Source organism: Lycorma delicatula, chromosome 12 (assembly GCF_047948215.1).
Source record: "Lycorma delicatula isolate Av1 chromosome 12, ASM4794821v1, whole genome shotgun sequence".
In the NCBI taxonomy this organism is placed as follows: Eukaryota; Metazoa; Arthropoda; class Insecta; order Hemiptera; family Fulgoridae; genus Lycorma; species Lycorma delicatula.
Window position 1 is genome coordinate 5,505,665 of NC_134466.1, and position 22,078 is coordinate 5,527,742.

Here is a 22,078-nt window from a genome sequence, read left to right on the forward strand (position 1 = left end):
TTTTTAGGTTGCTTACGTTACTGCTACACCTAGGAAGACATTAAAAAAATTTCATTAAACAATATACAATAAGTAAAAAGATAATTTTTTTGTTATTTTTGGGCTTAACTTGGGGCACATGTTTTTAAGTGGTAAAGTATGCACACATGTACTGAACTTAATATGAAGTGGGAATATTCTTGGAAAATCTTGAAAAAATTAAAATTGACTTCTTATAATCCCCCTGGAGATATTGACTTCAAAATTTTACCATATAATTGACCTATATACACTGACAAATCTCTGAATAAAATTTCATCTAATCAGTTTATCCTGTCAAAACTTATGAAGCTTCAAACACACCAACACAAGTACATACACGCAAACACTACGCCCTTCTTTTTGTTTTTTGGGGTTCGTGGGACATGAAACATCTAAAAATGCAAGAAGAAACTATATTTTGAATGATTATCATACTTTCCTTCAAATTTTGCAAGCAGGCAATGTTTGGATTACGTAAAACAAATCATTAGGAATGTAGGATGTACGAAATGAAACGACTGGCACTAGATAGGGAATCTTAGAGATCTGGACACAAAAAAAAACCTTTCCTTCTTGCAGTATAGTTGTACAGCTATGATACCAGGAAAATAAAAATCAGAAGAAGTAGTTATAAATAGCCAAACTGACATTAATATTAATTTTAAACAATAGAAAATATATGTATAATGTCACTTAATCATTAGAATTAGGAATAAATTTAAAAAAAAATAATTATATGATCATCAGCAAGACTAATTGTGTTCTTTTCTATTTTACTTGTAAGCACATCTATGATTGAGGAAGAAAAAAGTTACCAGTATTTATCAAAAATGACTTGTAAATAACAACAATCAAACTATCAAAGTCTGTAAATAGATTGAAATAAGAACCAGCGTTACTGAAGATGATTAAGTGCTAATTAACCAAAACCTCAAGTTATATTAGTATATCACATTACATTACATTAATGCATATATTACACTGCTATGTTTTCTCAATAACGATATAAAAAATAAAACCTTAACATATTTAAGATGCGACAGGTGGCTTTTAGAAGTAAGAAAATAAATAGTAAACTGATGATTAACATGACAAAAGCATTTACCTTAAGCGGGTTGAGAAACCATTTTTGTAAAAATATTTTAATAAATAATTATTTTATTATTCTGATCGGTACAAAATTTATACACAATTTAACATCCAAAAAATTTGAATATTTTGTAACTCAAATGTTTCCTAAACTACTATATCAATTGCAATGAAATTTAGGTATACTGTACTATTGTATCTTAAGTTATGCATGTGAAAATTTGATGAAGACTGGTTGAATATTAACTTCAAATTGAATCATAACCTCAACTTGAGGTTATGTTGTATGTATAACCTCAGTTTGTATCGGTGTATATTTCATATGCGCTTATGCAGTGAGTCACAATGGTGTGTGAGTTGAAACTTGATGCTAATGTGTAAGATTTACTGGTTAATCAAACATATATAGTATGTTTTATTCTGAAAATGAATGCGTTTCGACTGCGTAGTAGTGAAGGCGGTGGAATTGTTAACTTACTACTGATTTTCTAATTACAGTAAATTAGAATTATTGTTTATTATTATTACTTTTTTAATTTGTTTCTTGATCCATTTCTTAATCCATCTTCTTTGTAAAATTTTAGATTAGAATGAGTTTATACTTTTTCAAAAGGAAACAAAATAAAATAACAAAAATTCAGTGTTCTTACACAAAATTACATAAAATTTTTTTAATTTGCATTATTTAAAAATTCATCAAGATAATAATACTGTTTCAGTAAAATCAATAAATTGATGGGAAGATTTATTAAATAATTCAGTAATAAAGCTCTTTCTTGTATTGTGTTATGTAAATGAAAAGACTATTCTATTGTCTGGTTTAATAAAGGGAGATACTGTTATTTCTTAACAATAAACAACCATCCTTTTAAACAAAGACTGTTCATTCATGAAATACAAAAACAGTGATAGCTAATATTTTTAATCTATAGTTGAACGTCAGCTAACCTTTCCAATATAGATATATATATATTCATAAGTAAATTTTTTTTTTTTATTTTGAATAGGGTAAGCAATAGTATATTATAGAAACCATGTAAGGAATTTTTACAATTAATTTTAAGATAAAAATAGTTATGATTTAATTCCATACTAATTATTTTTAATATTAGCACTACATATTTTATAAATTACTATTGCATTGTAGAAGAGTAGGTAATTAGCTCAAAAAGACTTTCTGAATAAAATATTCCATTAATTTAACAAATAAAGTCATTTTTTTCTTGAAAAAAGGAAGTAAATTAATTTTATACAAGAGAGAAACAAATCATTTTGTAAGAAACAATTCAATTTTATAGTAAAATATATATGGAAGATCTCCAAGCAAACATCTAGAAGGCATTAATCAGTAACATAGTTAAGAAATCACCTGCAAATAATATCGATGCACATCTATTGATCTATGTAGAGTTAAATATTTAGAACTATTGAATTTCATCTAAATTTTATGTCACGATGATCATTACTTCTAAAAATTTAGATCTACTGGATTTTATCCAAATTTTAAAATACCATGATGATCATTAATTATTGTATAAAGAAGAATATCAAAGTTGTTCATAATGTTAGTACATTTGTGGTTTTTGCTAGTAGTTTTAGTAAGTCCATGTAAAATCAATAAATGGTGCTCTCAATACATTGTTGAGGTCATTCTCACGTTGTTTCCCATGTCTCCACTGAGAACATACAAAATTTCAGTAAAATACATTAATAATTATATTGTTGCCAATCCTATTAATCGATCAAGTATTATGATTTGTGAAAAATGGAAGAAAGAGAATTTTGGTGGTGATCAAAATTATTTTTCAAAAGCCAAAACCGCAAAGGAAATTAAAGCAGAACACGATAAATATTATGTGATTTAACTAGATCGGTTAAAACAATTTACTAGCAGTTTGGTTATATTTAGAATCGTCACAAGAGCATATATGACACTGAATGTTCCAAACAACCTGTTGCAAGAGACTTTTGAATAATCCACGATTTGGTCATGAAGGCTGGAAGATGACTGAATTAATACAATAAGTATCTAAAATGAACAAACGCTTTATATTTAACACAAATATTTACATACACAAAAACTACCCAAATAATAATACATCCATTCTTGATTGATCAAAAGGGTGAACAATTAAATATTTATAAGCAAGATTTGGGGCTTTTTCAATTTCATCAAAAGAAATTTTGTACAATTTCAAGACGGTTAATAAAACTTGGCTACATCTCTACCAACCTGAAACCAAGGAATAATCAAAATAGTGGATAATAGTCAGAAGGAACTTGCTCTAAAGAAGGTGAAAATCAAGAGGAAACAAATTAAACTTTGTTGCTAAAAAATTCAATCAAGAGGAAAGGTGATTTTTCAGGATGTTCATGGCACAATCTTTGTTAACTTTCTGGAAAAGGATAAAACAATAAACAGGCAATACTATGAATCTTTGCTACCTGATGATCTAAATGAGTGAATACAAAAAAAAAAAGACAAATTTGATGAAGAAGAAAGTTCTTCTTCATCAATACCGGTGATTGTGACAGCAAAATTGTTCTAATCATGCTATGTAAGTATTTTATATCGCTCACAATCAACAGGCTTAAAACTTTAAAATTATTAATTAATATGATGAAGTAGTTTCCTGAAATGGCATAAAGTAACTGCCGAAATACCTTAAAGACTTGAATAAACCATATTATAAGGAGGGACTGATTAACTTGAGCATCATTGGACTGATAGTGAATACTTGAGAAGAAATTATATTGAAAAATAAGTTCCCCCAAAAAAATATCTTACCTTCTTTATTTTTACAAAGACTTAACAAACACCTTTTGACAGTGGTTCTATGTTGTTATACAGTGCTTTTAAGCATTTAATATATGTTACACATGAAGCTACGTTCTGTTTGTCCAATATAGACATTTGTTTTATTCGCTGTTCTAGAACTTAAATTGTAGTACCTAGGTGTGGTTTTTATGAGTTATTTTTCCTTATTCATTGCTTACACATATTAGTATAATTATTTTATTGTTTTTATTTTTATTTGTATTAATTTTAAGTAGAATGTATATTTTTTAAGAGTAGCATTAATCCAGTTTGAAGTTTGTAATTATTTTATAGTGTTGAGTTCTTTTACGTCCTCTTTTGAGTGACACGCAATTGTTGAGTAGAGATATTTTTAAAAGTACATAGTTTATGCAAGATCTTTTGCTGATAATACTTTTCAGTAATAAAGTAAAAAAGTTCTTTATTTATAGTCTTTATAATTACAGCTGAATTTTAATTTTATATTTTTTATCAAAGAAAACAAGTTTTATTATATTTTCAAAATTATTACAACAGAGGCTAATAATTTTTTTTACAGTATTACTGCTTCTAGATGAGCCAACAGCAAATCTCGATCCATTATCAACATACCTCATTGTATCGATGTTATCTTCACATGCACGTAGACGTGGTAGAGCTGTAATATTAACAATGGAAAAACCACGTTCAGATGTATTCCCGTTTTTAGATAGAGCTGCATATCTTTGTTTAGGTGATTTAGTGTACGCCGGGCCAACAAGATTGATGCTTGAATATTTCAGAACCATTGGGTTTCCTTGTCCTGAACTGGAAAATCCATTAATGTATTACTGTAAGTAAAATCACTTTATCGCAAATAAATTGTTAAATAAAAAATAATTTCATTCAAATTTAATAATTAAAATCAGAAAGGCAATAAAAAAGTTGCTGAGAATGAGTTATACCAAAAAATTTATGCAATTCTGGCTACCAAGAGGTTTACATTCCGTCAGATTAATTTTTGGTAGTAGAATTATGTAGAAAATTAAGTATATAAGTATGCAAGAAAATAATTATGTAAAATAGAGATTTTACATTTTGTGTAACATTTTGACCATATTTTTTCATACTCTTGACCGATTGGAACCAAAATTAGATGATTCATCGACTTAGATTCATCATTCAAATTTTTATAAAAAATCGATTAATCCAACCTGTAGATATCAAGCAAAAATTGTAAATTGGCATACAAATGCACTGGAATCAACTATACAAGAATGTGACTGAACTTGGAAATAATAAAAGAGAAAAAAAAATGTTATTAGCCCCTACACCTTTTTTGGGGACTTGAATAAGTGTAAACATGATCAGAGGTTACCTCTACTAAGAAGCATTACATTATTTGAAAAACTTTGCCTACCGTTGAATAAATATTTTGATATACTGGTCTAGTATGGGTCTTATAAGATTCATATCTCCTTGCTCCCTTGACTGATCGCAATTAAAATTAGACCGTATTAATGACATACATACAAAAATCATCAAGCCAAATTTCATCCAAATCGGTTCATCCAGTCTGGATATCAAACAAAAAATATGTCAACATATATCCTTCTGGAATTTTTCAATCCTAAAATTATGTTTTTTTGTTAGAGGAGATCATAAAATGTCAAGATGTCCTAAAACCCTGCAAGTAAAATTTGATCCTATCAGCATACCTTCTCTTACACAGTATACTGTATAGCTATACACATTAATTCTCAAAGTGGGCAATAATGTCCCCTTGTGAGTGCTGGAGGCCTTCAAGGAGGGGGGGGGGGGGGTAGAATGCCCACAGAAAATTGGGGGAGCATTCAGGCGGTCTAGGAAGGCAGACTGATTAAAAAAAAGGTAAAAATTATGTTTTCCTGATATCTCAAACTAAAATTTAAAAAACTTCCTACAATAGTACAAAGAATTAAAGGGATACCTATATTTTATGATAAAAAATGATTGTATTCAAACTACTTTAACTTTGCAACCAAAAGTCTTAGAGAGACAAATAAAAAGAAAAATTAAAGCTTGAATCCTCTCTTTTTGACAGTATACTTCAGATTTCAAAAATCATCAAATTAAACAAAAATCGGTGAGAAGAAAAATTTTAAAAATTTGAAAGTTTTTCTTTGTGTTTGATTGAGCGAATGGGGAAACGAAACTTTTTCAGTAAAATGCATTAAAATCATTTGAAAGCATAAGACTTCACCTTTAATTTCTTTTCTATGATTTTTCTGAACTGAAATATCCCAGTTTAAAGAGAAAAGGCCACTTTTGTCTTTAATGCTGCATATCTCTCACTCTAACCAACATATTGATACAAATAAATGTAAAGGAGCCATAATATATGTAAACAGTTTCTGTTCGGCACCGCTTAAACGTAATGTATATGCGTTTGCAGATGATACTGCCTTGGGTTATGTCCGCAACACCGGGATAGAAGTGGCTGAGGACATGCAATCGGATTTAGACGCACTGCGGTTATGCTTTTCAAATCATTATATGATCTTGAACGTTGAAAAAACTTTGTATATCAACTTCTGCTTAAAGGGGAAAATAAAATTGCCACTTACAATAAAATAAAATGTAAAAAATGTGTGATAAATAAATCCGACTGTTTAGAATGTAGTGAGATCGAACAACGTGATATTTGTAAATACTTGGGCATTTTGTTAAGATAGCAGTCTAACCTGGAAGAATCATATCGCGCTATTAAAGCAAAAAATTTTAAGCTATCTTAGGATATTTTATTTTTTAAACAAACTATCCCCAAAAATAACCACGAGGAAACTTTATTTTGCTATTGCGCATAGTCGACTAGACTACGGCATCAGCTGTCGGGGAGGAACTTATGTTACAAATTCAGATTCCATAATCAAAATCCAAAAAAGATTCGTTAGAATGATAAGTAAAAAAAGAACTACGAGTCATTCTTTGCCAATATTTAGGGAATTGTCTATATTACCGCTACGTTATTTATATGTTTATAAAGTAATGAAAATTTTCTTTATCAGACACGGTCATAGAGATAGTACGATAACCGAGTACGAACTTAGAAGTAAAAGGAATGTATATGTCCCCAGAGCAAATAAAACGAGTTATATGAAGTTCTTTTCAAGTACTGCTCCTAGATTGTATAACGTACTTCCTAATCATATAAAGACCAGTAGGAACCTAACAACTTTCTTAAAGCTACTAAGACGATGGCTAATTAATATTGATGACGCTGAAAGTATTTTCCATGTAATTACACGATTTACGATAACATATAAAATTAATTATAATGCTTTATACTATTGGTCTTAACATAGTAATAGATTTTTTACATACATAACTTAACGGGTAGCACCAGATGAATGGTTTATTAGTAAACATAAATATTTGGCGGCGATTGATATTCTCTATACTTAACTGCAGAAAAGATAAGTTTCACCAGAATTGAACCAAACTAATCCTCCTATATAAGATAAAACTGTTTACTTTTCCCCTTACTCAAACTAAAAAGATTAATAGAAAAGGGATGGTGCCACAAAACGGGCAAGACCCTTGTGGACACCTAATCTTTCATCTTTTACAAATCATATAAATTAAGTATAATTAAGTTAAGTTAAGTAATAAATATTAAATTGTAGTATAAAACAATGTTAAATTAAGTGCGATTAAGTTAAGTAATATTATAATTAGTATTAGGATTACTCCATTAATTATTAATTCTGTAAAAGTGAAAGAAATAAAAAAAATAAATAAAAAAAAAAATAAATATGAAAATTAAAGGGTTTTGATCTAGCTGATCTAGCTTTAATGAACAAATTGTGAGATCTTTAATGTAACGTTGCAGTTTTTGGCTTTTGTGTTCATTTTGTGCCGAGGTATTAAAATCTTTAAAAATTGAAGCTGCAACATGTACCAACACTGGCTCTCAGCTTAACCCAAAATCATGTTACGCAAGTAATTTTTTTGAAAGCAATTTTAATATAATTACTTCCAAATATGATTAAATATGCATTTAAATTGCTCTCATTTAAAATGTAAGTTTCAACTCAGAAATACGATATGCCACGTTTAAAAACAATAATTGTAATTTCTGTTTTTAAGATCGCATCTTAGAATTAGCAATTGCAATTATTATTTTTAACAGATGATAAGTTTAAAAATTCTGGGGCCACTAGAAAATTTTTAATTCTCAATGTGGGCGGTGCGCCAAAAGTTTGATAATCAGTGCTATACCATATAACTATAAAGCTGGAGAGTAACAAATTATAGAGTATAACATTTTAAAGAAGAGTGCATTATTTTATAATATTAATACATTTTTATAAAAAAAAGTTCAATATAAAAAAAGTGTTTATTTTATTTCATATTTACTCATAGCTCATGAAAAAAGGAAGTTCCTATTTATATATGTATACATAAATCACTAAATGAATGTCCCTGATTATAGTTTCCTTAAAAAAAAACTTAATGTAATGCTTTAAAATAAAATAAAACAATTTTAAATCTTGCACTGCAGTATGATTAGTCAATGGAGATAAAAACATTATTTTTTAAAAATACTAACCAGTTGTGTATTACAAAACAAGACTGTTTCTGCCTCTTAGAAAAAAACAGTGAGAATTGATTGTGAGCTTTATGGCTGAGACCATGGACATATCTGAACCCAGATGAGAAACATCAACACAATTTGCTGGCCAGTTGATTACGAGTTATTGTTTAGCGCAGTAGTTTCCCAGAATAACAGTAATTTTAAAAGCAGATTGACATCTCAATTTGAAATTTTTGGTAAAATTTAATAAACCACAGTGTTTTCAAACGATTAACAAGGCTTAAGAGGAAAACTGCATTTCTTATGCATGCATGTTTGATTAGCATAAAAAGTTCAGTGAAGGATGTCAGAAGGTGGAAGTCAATGAACATCCTGGACAGCACTCCAGTTCAAAAACCTATGAAAACGTAGACAACGTTATCCATATCCTTCAGTAAAACCTCCAAATCAGTGTCTAAATGATAGCTGAAATCGTGAAAACATTGACAAAGATACTGCATTGAAAATTTTATATGAAGATCTCAACATGAAAAAAATTTGTTCTGAGGTGGCTCCTAGGGTTCTTACACCACAGATAAAAATCACCACAAAAAAATTTGCACCAACATTCTGATGCAACTTCATGCCAACCCTGGCCTTTTTAAAAAAAAATCCGTCACTTGCGACACACACGAAACTTTCTGGATGATCCTGAAATCAGATAACAATCGATTGAAAAATACATCATCACCAAGAACCAAAAAAAGCTCTAAATTTAAAGCCATGTTACTGGGTTTTTTTTACATCAAAGGTATAATTTTGAAAGAATGGGTTACAGAAAACTCAAAGTGAACTGGCATTAAGGAAGTTTGGACAAAAATGAGAAAAATAATCAGAAAAAAATGACCAGAACCGTAGAAAATAATTTCATTCATCAAGGCACTGCACCTGATTACACCGAGGCAGTTTTTTTACCAACAAACACATTACTATACTGAAACATTGACTAGATTTCACACCATGTGACTTTTTACTTTTCCCTAAAATGAAATTTATTCTTAAAAGTTCATGTTTTGAGTCTTTTAATCCAGCAAAAAGAAAAAAAGAGCGGTTAATACAGTTCATAGAAAGTGATCTGCTTTAAGCCTTCAACCCGTAGAAAAGAAAACTGCATTGATGGGCAAGTGCAAACGGAGAATATATTGAAGGGAAAAAGCATTAAATTGTAATACATTAAAATAAAGGTGAATCATTTTAATGACATATATATAACCAACAATATCTTCAACAAACAAATAAGTTTGAAAATTCAAAAATGGCACGCATTAAAATTTCATTAATATCTCCACAAATACAAGTTTTATTGAATTATTAGGTAAAATTTTAAGCTTTTTACTGTGAATGTAATGACACATAATTTTTTCAAATAAATTGATAAATACTGATTGGCTGAAACTATAGATCACAAAAATTAATCGATTGAAAATTTTGTGTCTATTTTCACCTATTAATCCTAGAAATTATTAATTAATTATTTTCAATTCAATTAATGAAGGAATTAAATGCAGATAATGAGTTATCAAAGATAAAATTTTCAAACTTATTTATTTTATAGATGTTGGGTACACGTAGACCAAATTTTGAGTAAAGTATCTGAATCTGTTCTTAAGATTTAAATATTTATTGAAAAATAACATAAAATGACATAGGGACAAAAAAAGATAGATGGATTTGTCTACATGTAATTATTTGTTTATTCTGATGTCCTGAATCAATCTCTTAACTTTGGCCATCACTTTTTGGGAACGCCGTTCATGATACGTGTGTGTGTATATATATATATATATATATATATATATATATATATATGTGTGTGTGTGTGTGTGTGTGTGTGTGTGTGTGTGCGCGCGCGCGCGCACTATATTATATTTTAATTAACAAAATTTTAAATTTAAGTAGTTTTATTAATAAATAATACAACCTGATATTCTATTAATTTATACATGGTATTTTTTTCCAGTATGTTTATCGACAGTAGACAGAAGATCACGGGAACGTTTTATTGAATCAAATACACAAATAATAGCATTAGTTGAGAAATTCAAATTAGAAGGAGGTCCTTATAGAAAATCATCAGCTGGAGGTGGGGGTCCTGGTCATATAGTTCTAGGATCAGGAGATACACCAGCACCTCATAAAATGCCGTTTACAACACTAGGAAAACCTGGATTTATTCAAGTCGGGTTTACACTTTATCAGTACGTATAATTGCTATAAAGTACCAAATTTTTAAGTATTTTCTATCACAATACATGAATATATTAGTTAAATAATTCTTTTATTTTAATTTGTACATAATAATACATTATAAATTATAGTGTATTAGTCAGTCAGGATATCCTTCACTCCCCTCTAGCCACCTAAACCCTGCTGAGGTCATTATCCTCGTTGTTGTGGTAATAATACTGATAAATAACAATTAAAGCCAGAAAAGCTTTTGTTTCCTCCAATGTTTCCCTCTTTCTTGACACAGAAGCTCTGATACGCTCCTGCTGTAGATGAAAATATCCCTTTTAGTTCTCCTTTTCATTACCTTGGAATACCCTACACCTTGGAAAGGGGTCAAGGTAGAGATCTGAAAATTGGATATCATATAAAACACGTAGTGTATTATTTTTTACATTGAAAAATAATAGGTCCAAGAGAAAAAATTCACAAGGGGACTAGGCCCTCTACGGCTTAAAACCTTTCCTGGGATAACATAAATTTATCAATTCTCAAAACAATCAATTGTTTGGTTCCTGCGTGATGATGTTGCAAATGGACAGAACCGTTACAAACCTTTGCATTTATACAGGTCGTTTCATAATGTTCTTCGAAGTTTCGAAAATTCATTAACAAAAAACTATTTCACTCATAAGAATAAAACAAGTAGTGTACGAAAGAGTACTTCAAATAATTTTCTTCCACATATACTAGGCAGTTAGTAAACCATTTGCTCGATAGGCGTCGACAGCAGAGAAAATGGAAAGGGGAAGCGAGAAGTCGTTTTGTGTGTTAGAATATCACTTGTCAAAGTCAGTAATTTATGTGCGACGTGAGTTTCGGTTGAAATTTCATAAGGAGCCACCGAGTGACAACTCAATTCGTGCACGGTATAAACAATTCAGTGAAACCAGTCGCTTGTGCAAGCTAAAATCAACCGGTCGTCCGTCAATCTCAGAAATCAACGTCGAATGTGTGCGTGCAATTTTCATTCGCAGCCCGTCAAAATCGACTGCGGCTTCAGGCAAAGAATTAGGAATTCCGAAAACAACAGTATGGAGAATTCTCCGTAAACGTTTATTATGCAAACCGTACCGCCTTCAATTAATCCAGCGTCTTTCTGATGGAGATAAAACACGTAGGCTCGATTTTTGTTTACAGATACAGGAAAAGATGCTGTAAGATGAAGGTTTTGTAAACAAGATAATTTTCAGCGATGAAGCTACTTTCCATATTATCGGCAAAGTAAACCGTCATAACGTGCGAGTTTGGAGAACTGAAACCCCACACGCTTATGTGGAACACATTCGGGATTCTTCGAAAGTAAACGTTTTTTGTGCGATCTCTCGTGAGGCAGTGTATGGACCGTTCTTTTTTATGGAAACGACAGTAACCGGCATGATATATGTTACAATTATGGCTTATGCCTCAGCTACTCAACGACTTTATTTTCCAGCAAGACGGTTGTCCTACCCATTTTCATAACGAGGTTCGGCAGTAACTTAACACAACATTACCTCGGCGCTGGATAGGACGTGCGTCTGAAGAAGACCAACACGTTATGCTGTGATCACCACACATCACGCCATGTGATTTCTTTCTCTGGGGTTTCATGATAGATAAGGTGTTTATCCCACCGATGCCGCACGATATCGCTGAGCTAAAGGATCACATAATCAATGCGATCAACTCTATCGAAAATGACATGTTAGAACGAGTTTGGCAAGAGCTTTCGTGTTGATGTGTCCCGTGCCATCAGAGGAGCACATATTGAACGTTTATATATTTTAACAAAAACTGTTTGAATCCCTGCATCACCTCATACAACTTTCATTTAGGTAAGTGAAATACTTTTTTTGTACTAAATTTTTGTAACTCCTAAGAACATTATGAAACGCTCTGTACATTAGATTACATTATAAATATAGATATCAGAAATGATATATGCCCCACCAATGAGATAAATGCCAAGTATGTAGGTTTGTTTTTCTTTCATCTTCCTTCTACTATTAATATGAGGCCTAAAATTGCTTCCCTTGTCGCTATACTTTTCCTAAAACCAAATCAGTCTTCTCCTAACACTTCTTCCACTGTCCTCTCAATTCTTCTGTACAGAATTCTACTAAATACTTGGCATTTATAGACCTAGAAAAGGCATTCAGTAACGTAGACTAGAATAAAATGATCAGCATTTGAAAAAATTAAGATTCAAATACAGAGATAAAAGAACAATTTCTAACATTTACAGGAACCAAACAGCAACAGTAATAATTGAAGAACATAAGAAAGAAGCCGTAATAAGAAAGGGAGTTCGACAAGGATGTTCCCTATCTCCGTTACTTTTTAATCTTTTCATAGAACTAGCGGTTAATGATGTTAAAGAACAATTTAGATCTGGAGTAACAGTACAAGGTGAAAGAAAACATAAAGATGCTACGGTTTGCTGATTATATAGTAATTCTAGCTGAAAGTAAAAAGGATTTAGAAGGAACAATGAACGGAATGGATGAAGTCCTACGCAAGAACTACCACATGAAAATAAAAAAAGAACAAAACGAAAGTAATGAAATGTAGTAGAAATAACAAAGATGGACCACTGAATGTGAAAATAGGAGGAGAAAAGATTATGGAGGTAGCAGAATTTTGTTATTTGGGAAGTAGAATTACTAAAGATGGACGAAGCAGGGGCGATATAAAATGCCGAGTAGCACAGGCGAAACGAGCCTTCAGTCAGAAATATAATTTGTTTACATCAAAAATTAATTTGAATGTCAGGAAAATAATTTTGAAAGTATATGTTTGGAGCGTCGCTTTATATGAAAGTAAAACTTAGACGATCGAAGTATCTGAGAAGAAAGATTAGAAGCTTTTGAAATGCGGTGCTATAGGAGAATGTTAAAAATCAGTTGGGTGGATAAAGCGACAAATGAAGAGGTGTTGCGGCAAATCGATGAAGAAAGAAGCGTTTGGAAAAATAAGAAGCGTTTGGTTAAAAGAAGAGACAGGCTTATAGGCCACATATTAAGGCATCCTGGAATAGTCGCTTTATATTGGAGGGACAGATAGAAAAAAAAATTCTGTAATCAGGCAACGTCTGGAATATGTAAAACAAATTATTAGGGATGTAGGATGTAGGAGGTATACCGAAATGAAACGACTAGCACTAGATAGGGAATCTTGGAGAACTGCATCAAACCAGTCAAATGACTGAAGACAAAAAAAAAATAATAATAACGATAAGGAAATTAAATTAGTACAAAAATTTAAATACCTGGGCGAAATAATCCATATAAATAAAAATGTAAATATTCGTTCATTTAAAATCTTAGATCTCTGAAAGTTCTTCACCGATTGCATTCGAAAACGTGCATGTTTTTCTGTGCTACTATTTATATACCTAAGATGTCACACCTGTGGTAGGTAAAAACATGCAAAAAAAAAACAGCGCTACCTGTTGGACATAAAAGCAACAACACACGCTACACTTAATATTTTACGATTCCACTTCATTGTTTCCGATATGTGTGTCCGCTGTATAGAAAAAAACTACTGGACCAATTTACGCGCAAGGGAAAAGGGAGAAAGGGAAAAATTGGAAAATGTAAAAGAGAAGAAGGGGAAAATGGAAAAAAGAAATGAGGAAAAACTGGGAAAAGGAAAAGGGGCGAGTGAAAGGGTAAAAGGGAAAAATTAAATTTTGTAATGTTCCGTAATGTTCATTTTGTTAATGTTTTATCAAACTTTCAATCGCGTTCATTTAATCTATACATATACTCAAATTTAGAAATAGCAAAGCATTGCAAAGTCTGATAGTAGATAATAAAATAAGAGAAAATTCCTCTTGGAATTACAAAGCCCTAAAAATGAAAAACCCCAAGTTCTAACCAAATCAACATACAATAAAAATTGTATTTCCACAAATGCGAAAATGAAACATTATATTACGGTCGTTTCACCGGAAGCGTTTTACGCTTATGAAAGATTAATTAGAATTAAAAATTAAGGTAAAAGCGACCAAACAATTAAAACAGAACGTAGGATTATCAGAACCTAGATAAACAAAAATTATAAAAAAGATGGAGTACGGCGAATCACCAATAACGAAACGGTTTATAAGAATATTACAAAACCAATTATCCGTTTGATGAAAAGACCTAGAATTCCTATTCTTTCCGCATTATGAGAATGCCAGAAAATCTGTTATTAAAACAACTTTTAACCAGAGCATTAAGTATGAAATGTGGCAGAAGATGTATTACAGAAATTAAGAAATACCTAAAAGAGATCGCACTGAAAATCAAAGACACGACCGATTAACTGAAAATAAAAGAAATTTTAAACACCAAATATTTTAACACGGCTAAAGTAGAAAGAAATCCTCACAGAAATGTGAGGATTACGGATGAGCAAAGAAGATGATCCAAGAATACGAAGAAATATTGGCAGTAACAACGAGCCAACAAAGTCTAAAGAAAACGAACAAAAAATTAACTAAAGTGATCCTACGCGGTGAAATAAGCAAAAACTTATACAATCAATCCTTCCTAATTCGAATATTTATGTTGTTGTCTCTTTAAAAACCCACTTTACATTCGAAAATTTTGAGGACTTGATATACATATTATTTCTTTGATGAAAACATTTTTTTAAACGATTTCAAAAAAGAATTTACATACTGTAGAAAATTTCTAAAGAAGCATAAATAGCAGTAAATTCACTTTATTAGTGTGTAGCGATCGTTAGTCTGCTGTGAATGTTATCCGGTATTGTACGCCTAATTTTCAACTTCCGGCTTGTTTATTTCTGTCGCCGGTCGCCGGAGTAGTCTACAACAAAACCACGATATTACCGAGCAATATCCGGTCTTATTCCTTCGCTGACAAAGCGCGGGTAACGTCTACCCAGAAACAATTGTTAATAGCTTCAAAACTTGTGGATTTTCATCCGGAAATAATCAAGATGAATTTTTAGAACCTTTCTTAATTTCAGAAGAAGAATGGAGTTAATTTGTAAAAACTTTAACATTAGTACGGACGAAATTTTATTGGATTCGTTCGCACATTTTGACGATGATATTGCAATAAGTGCCGCTCCGATCGATGATGATATCGCGCGTTTGCGTCGCATTCAACCGTTCTTAAGAATTCCGAAGGACGAAACGGAACAAGTGGAAGTTAATAATATCATAAGAGGCTTTCTTTTTCCTGTTTAGCCTCCGGAAATTATCGTCCAAGGTATTACTTCCGAGGATGAACGAGGATATGTACGAGTGTAGTCTTGTACAATCTCAGTTCGACCGTTCCTGAGGTGTGGTTAATTGAAACCCGACCGCCAAAGAACACCGGTATCCACGATCTACTATTCAAATCCGAATAAAAATAACTGCCTTTGTTAAGACTTGAACGCTGGAACTCTCGACTTCCAAAATCAGCTGATTTGGAAAGACGCTTTCACCGCTAGACCGACCCGGTGGGTTACAAAAACGAGGCGAAATCGGCAATAAATAACCTTCGAATATTATTCGAAAGTTCAAGCGATGTAGAAGATGGTCTATTTAGTGCGTTAGTGAAGATTGAAAATGTCCTTGATTTTCAAATCGGCCAGAAGAAAACTAAACAAAAAAAGCAGACTTTTTTCAAGAAATAATTATAGGTACTGTACTATATTACATTTTTTCTGTTTTTAATTTTTACATAACGGTATATACATTTTGTCTTTTCTAACGTAATTTCGTATTGTAGTACATTATTATAGATTAACATAAATCTTTATTAAATTATGAAATTTTTCTGTACAATTTTTGGGTTTCATTATTTTACCTCTCTAAAAAAAATCCCTTGACATTCGAATTAGAGAGATTTGACTGACTGTGTTATAATATAATTATTAATAATATTATTTTATTATTCTTTTTCTCAATTTATTTAACGTAAATTATTTTTTACTAAATAATTTATGTTAAATAACATTTAACATAAAATTGATTTATAATTTTGCGTTTAAAAAATTACAGAAGACTGTTGGCATCAACATTCAATTTGACATCAATAGCAGCCTGTCATCTATTTTTACGTATTTTACTGTTCCCCTTATTCTGTTGTCTACTCTTCGTGTTTTACCGTAATATTAAGGTAAGTAAATTAAACGTTTTTCAAATATTTGTAGTAGATATAAATAATGCTGGTGTTAAAAAAAATTGAAACATTAAAAACAGGAAAAATAAATTTAATAAATGTTTTTACCTCAAAACCGCTGGGATGATGGGTGGTATTAGCCACTACGGTGCACCGTAGTAGAACACCGTTTCAGTATAGCTATTTGGGAAAATAAGAAATTGTCCTTTCACATAAAATCTTTTTTACCTTTTCAGATCATGTAGCCTTGGAACCGGTTATGTGAGGTGTCAGTTTTAAAACGCTGTTACAAAATCATTTTATACGGCATCTAAGTCTGTTATTTTTTTTTGTATATTCACAAAGGGATCGGTTTTATTACACAATTTGAACGACTTTTATACGATGTAAAATGTTTTATTTAGACTAGAAAGAATATGACCATTTTTTTCTCAGAAATGTGCTTTTGTGTGTGTGTCTTGTGTATTATAATTGCTATGAGGATTACGGATATAAACATATAACTTGATTGCTATCTCCTGTGTATTTAAACCTTTACAATGCACATATTTTTCTCAAGAACTAGCAGTTAATGATGTTAAAGAACAATTTATATTCGGAGTAACAGTACAAGGTGAAAAGATAAAGATGCTACGATTTGCCGACGATATAGTAATTCTAGTCGAGAGTAAAAAGGATTTAGAAGAAACAATGAATGGCATGGATGAAGTCCTACGCAAGAACTACGCGTGAAAATAAACAAGAACAAAACGAAAGTAATGAAATGTAGTAGAAATAACAGACGGACCGCTAAATGTGAAAATAGGAGTAGAAAAGATTATGGAGGTAGAAGAATTTTGTTATTTGGGAAGTAGAATTACTAAAGATGGACGAAGCAGGGGCGATATAAAATGCCGAATAGCACAGGCGAAACGAGCCTTCAGTCAGAAATATAATTTGTTTACATCAAAAATTAATTCAAATGTTAGGAAAACATTTTTGAAAGTATATGTTTGTAGTGTCGCTTTATATGGAAGTGAAACTTGGACGATCGGAGTATCTGAGAAGAAAAGATTAGAAGCTTTTGAAATGCGGTGCTGTAGGAGAATGTTAAAAATCAGTTGGGTGGATAAAGTGGCAAATGAAGAGGTGTTGCGGCAAATAGATGAAGAAAGAAGCGTTTGGAAAAATATAGTTAAAAGAAGAGACAGACTTATAGGCCACATATTAAGGCATCCTGGAATAGTCTCTTTAATATTGGAAGGACAGGTAGAAGGAAAAAATTGTGTAGGCAGGCAACGTTTGGAATATGTAAAACAAATTGTTAGGGATGTAGGATGTAGGGGGTATACCAAAATGAAACGACTAGCACTAGATAGGGAATCTTGAAGAGCTGCATCAAACCAGTCAAATGACTGAAGACAAAAAAAAATTTTATCAAAAATTAAAACATTGAACATTTTTTTTTTTTAAACTAAATTTACAATACAAATATGATTTTTTAAATTAAATTAACATATACTTTTCTTAATCCGACTCTGTCGATTCTATTGTTGACAGGGTTTGTATTTTTCTTGATGTATATAATTTCTAGAGTGGTCCTTTTATATGTATTTTATTCTTTGTCTAATATTTTGGTGCTGTTGAGATCAAACAAGCGTTCATATTCTATTGTATATTTTGTGAGCACTTCCTTTTTTTCTATAATTACGAGCCTCTATTCTTTTTTTAAGGCATTTGATATGTTTGTCCAATCCCTTTCAGTACAAGAACAGAGCAAGGATGTAACTTACTTTTTCATCCACCTCTCATAACAAAATAAATACATATATGTCTTACTCTGATCGATACATAATAATACATTACGCAAATAATGCGATAGATAAACTACTACACAGTTAAAAAAAATCTGATGTGGACACCGCATGACTTTTTCGAACACCTATTAAATTATATACACACATTTTTTTCTGCACTTCACTTAAACTTATTTCATTTGAAAGGGAAATACGATTCTCCAATTATTTAATAAAGTGGATAGTTATACAATTGTATTGTGGTGAACACCATGCTGCATCACATTTTTTTTGTGGTGTCTGTATCAGCATTATATATTAATTTATACATTAATTTTGTTTAATATCCCTCAAGTAGTTATGTTGTTTAAGTGAAAATATGTCACATCTGTAAACAGGTACACATCAGTTTGAATCCATCATCATATACATATAATTTTTTTTAACTTTTTCTTTTAATGTAAATATATTGATTTATTAATAATTATTAACCTCTGTAAAAATTTTTGAATTAAAATGAAAAGTACATAAAATGTTATTCCACTAATAACTTTGAATTTTTTCCATATTTTTTTTTTTATTGTTAATATTGAATTATTATTTACTGTACAATTCTTTTTAGAATCGCAGGTTAATAATTATTAATAAATCAATATATTTACATTAAAAGAAAAAGTTTAAAAAAATTATACGTATATGAAGTCAGATTCAAACTGATGTACCTTCCCCTTGTAAGAACCAAATATTTCATAATTAAAATTTTGTTTGGTTATGACCTTGGAACCGATGAAAAGTACCACTTATGATATATATCATTGAAAAGTTCTCAATAAGGGCATATTACTGCAGTTAAGAAAAAGTCCATAATCCAAATTTTTTTAGATTTTGGGCTTTTTTGGTCCAATTGATTGCAATCAAAAGGGGAGGTGCAGAACTAGATGTTATAACATTCCTAAACCCAAAATTTCAACATCCTACTGCTAATCATTTTGACTTATGCAAGATACATACATATGTCATGCCGAAACTAGTCAAAATGGATTCAGGGACGGTTAAAATGTATATTTCCGTTGAAATGTGAAAACCAACATTTTTCACAATCACTATACTTCCTTCACTTAGTAAAAGGAAATACTCCAGTATTATGCTGGATGAATCAACAGGAACCTTATTAAAGCCTTACAAAAGAATTAAATTACAATTATTTAAGCACATATTTATATGTATGCACATGTTAAATGGATTACACAAAATTTAGGATTTTTTTTAATTGTTCAATTAGTATTATTTGATAATCCATCAAAAAAATAATATTTTTGTGTTAAAGAAAATTTTTTAATTGTATTTTAAGTAAATTGGTGGGAAGATTATTTTTTAAATAAAAAATAGCGGTAGAAGCATAATTCAGATGGGTCTTCTCCATAAGCCTAAGTATTGTGTAATGTTTTACACAACAGTTTTGTTGTCTAGTTTGATATAGGCAGATATATATATATATATATTTTTTTTTTTTAAGAAAAGTGACCGCTGTATTTAGTGGAGATTGCACATTCATAAATATAAACATTTTTATGTTAAATATTCACTAATTGTGTATATAATATGTTCAAATAATTTTCATTAATATCTTCTGAATTATGAATCATTTTGTAGTTATATTTTTTATATTTCGTACCTGTATTTAAAATAAATTTGTATTTTATTATAATAATTTGACAAAAGGCTTTTGTTTCGGTTTCCTTGATCCTTCCAGATAAACAGTCAGGGAGTCTCTTTATTTTTATCCTGGAGTAGCATATTCAGCCATTCCTTATGTGATGTATACATCATTATGTGCCAATCGCAATAAAATATTTTTATTTTCTATTTAAAAATATAAATTTAATTACGCGATTATTAATATTCATTTTCAGTATCAAGATGGACCGTGGACATATCAATCTCGTAATGGTTTATTACTAAACGGTTTGATCTCGGCTTATTTTCTTTCAATAGTGACTACTGCATATACTTGTAAGTACTAATGATATCTTTCTCTTTTATCTGATAAATTTAAAAAAAATGAATGTGTTCTCTCTATGTAATATATATATACTGTGTAACACAAAGAGGTATATGCTTTAGATTTAGTATCACTCGCTCATTCCTCACCGATTCTATTAAAACTTTACAGAGCTTTTAACAAAGGTTCTAAAAATATTTAGTGAAAATTTCAACCTTCTTGGATTTATAGAATCAAAATCGCAGCTTTTAAATAAAACCACGAAAAAACATCAATTTCAGATAAACCACATTTTTTTATTACAAAACAGCTGGTAAAAATCATTAAAAACATTTGAACAGCCGTTCAAATTGGATAAAATAAATAATTATTAACTTATTTAGTCATAACCTTGCTTCAATTTCCTGTGTAAACGTTTAATTGTGAAAATTGGATTTACAACTGAAGAGAAAGTTAAATATTGTGGACGGCCCATTGCATCTGACAATCCAGCAAAATCTACTTTCTATCGTAACGGTATGATAAGCAGGCGTAACTGTAATTACTACAACACCGAAAACCCTCATATTCTTGAGCAGAAGCGGCTTAAATCAAAAGACATTTCTCTTTGGGCATCTGTTACAGTCAACGCTGTATTATCCTACAACATATCAGACAAAACAATGACTGAAAATAGATACCTAGAAGCATTAAATCAACATATAATACCTCATTTAACTGCCCAGAAATGAGATATGCCATTTTTCAGCAATAAACCGCTACTAAATATTCACTTTCATGGTCATTGGATCGGTCGTAGAAGTGAATTTTTTGACTGGCCACTGAGGTCACCAGACCTTACTGTTTGCGATTCTTTCTTGTGTTATTTAAAGGAATATATATACTCCCATAGTCTTAACACTAATGAAGAGTAGAAAAGGGTCACTGAAGAGGAAATTATATGAATTCTAAGACATTTCTCTACGAATGCATACACAGGATTTATTAAACAACGTTACAGTGGGTAGTCGACGATGGATTTATGTTTGAGTAAAGTATTTTCTTTATTAACTTTTATAAAAATTTCTCATAATTTTAAGAATTATTTCCATTTTGTAATTTATCTATTTTTAATGATTTTTACCTAGTATTTTGTAATCGATAAAAAATGCGGTTTATTTGAAAGCCACTTTGTTTCTATAAATCCTAAAAGGTTGAAATTTTCAAAGAACACTTTTAAAACCATCAATAAAATGTCTGTAAACTTTCAATAGAATCGGTGGAGATATGGCCAAGTAATACTAAATGAAAAGTGTACCTCTTCATGGGACACACAGTGTACGTATATATATATATATACTGTATGTGTTATGCTAAAATATCTCTTTTGATGAGAGAACAATTGCAATCCTTGTAGAAGGAATATTGCAATGTAAAGTTTATTCTAATAAAAAATATGTTGGCATCGATAGGAAGACAAAA

The 22,078-nt window shown here is 30.6% G+C and overlaps 1 protein-coding gene across 1 annotated transcript in view; it reads left to right on the forward strand.

Annotated features, from left to right (window-relative positions):
- The window catches only part of LOC142332715 (ATP-binding cassette sub-family G member 5), a 66,011-nt gene that overhangs the window by 27,020 nt on the left and 16,913 nt on the right, over nucleotides 1–22,078 (forward strand). Inside the window, exons 5-8 of the mRNA XM_075379301.1 lie at nucleotides 4,467–4,739; nucleotides 10,462–10,699; nucleotides 16,720–16,837; nucleotides 20,529–20,628. Coding sequence (XP_075235416.1) covers nucleotides 4,467–4,739; nucleotides 10,462–10,699; nucleotides 16,720–16,837; nucleotides 20,529–20,628 — 729 coding nt within the window. The remainder of the gene's footprint in view (nucleotides 1–4,466; nucleotides 4,740–10,461; nucleotides 10,700–16,719; nucleotides 16,838–20,528; nucleotides 20,629–22,078) is intronic.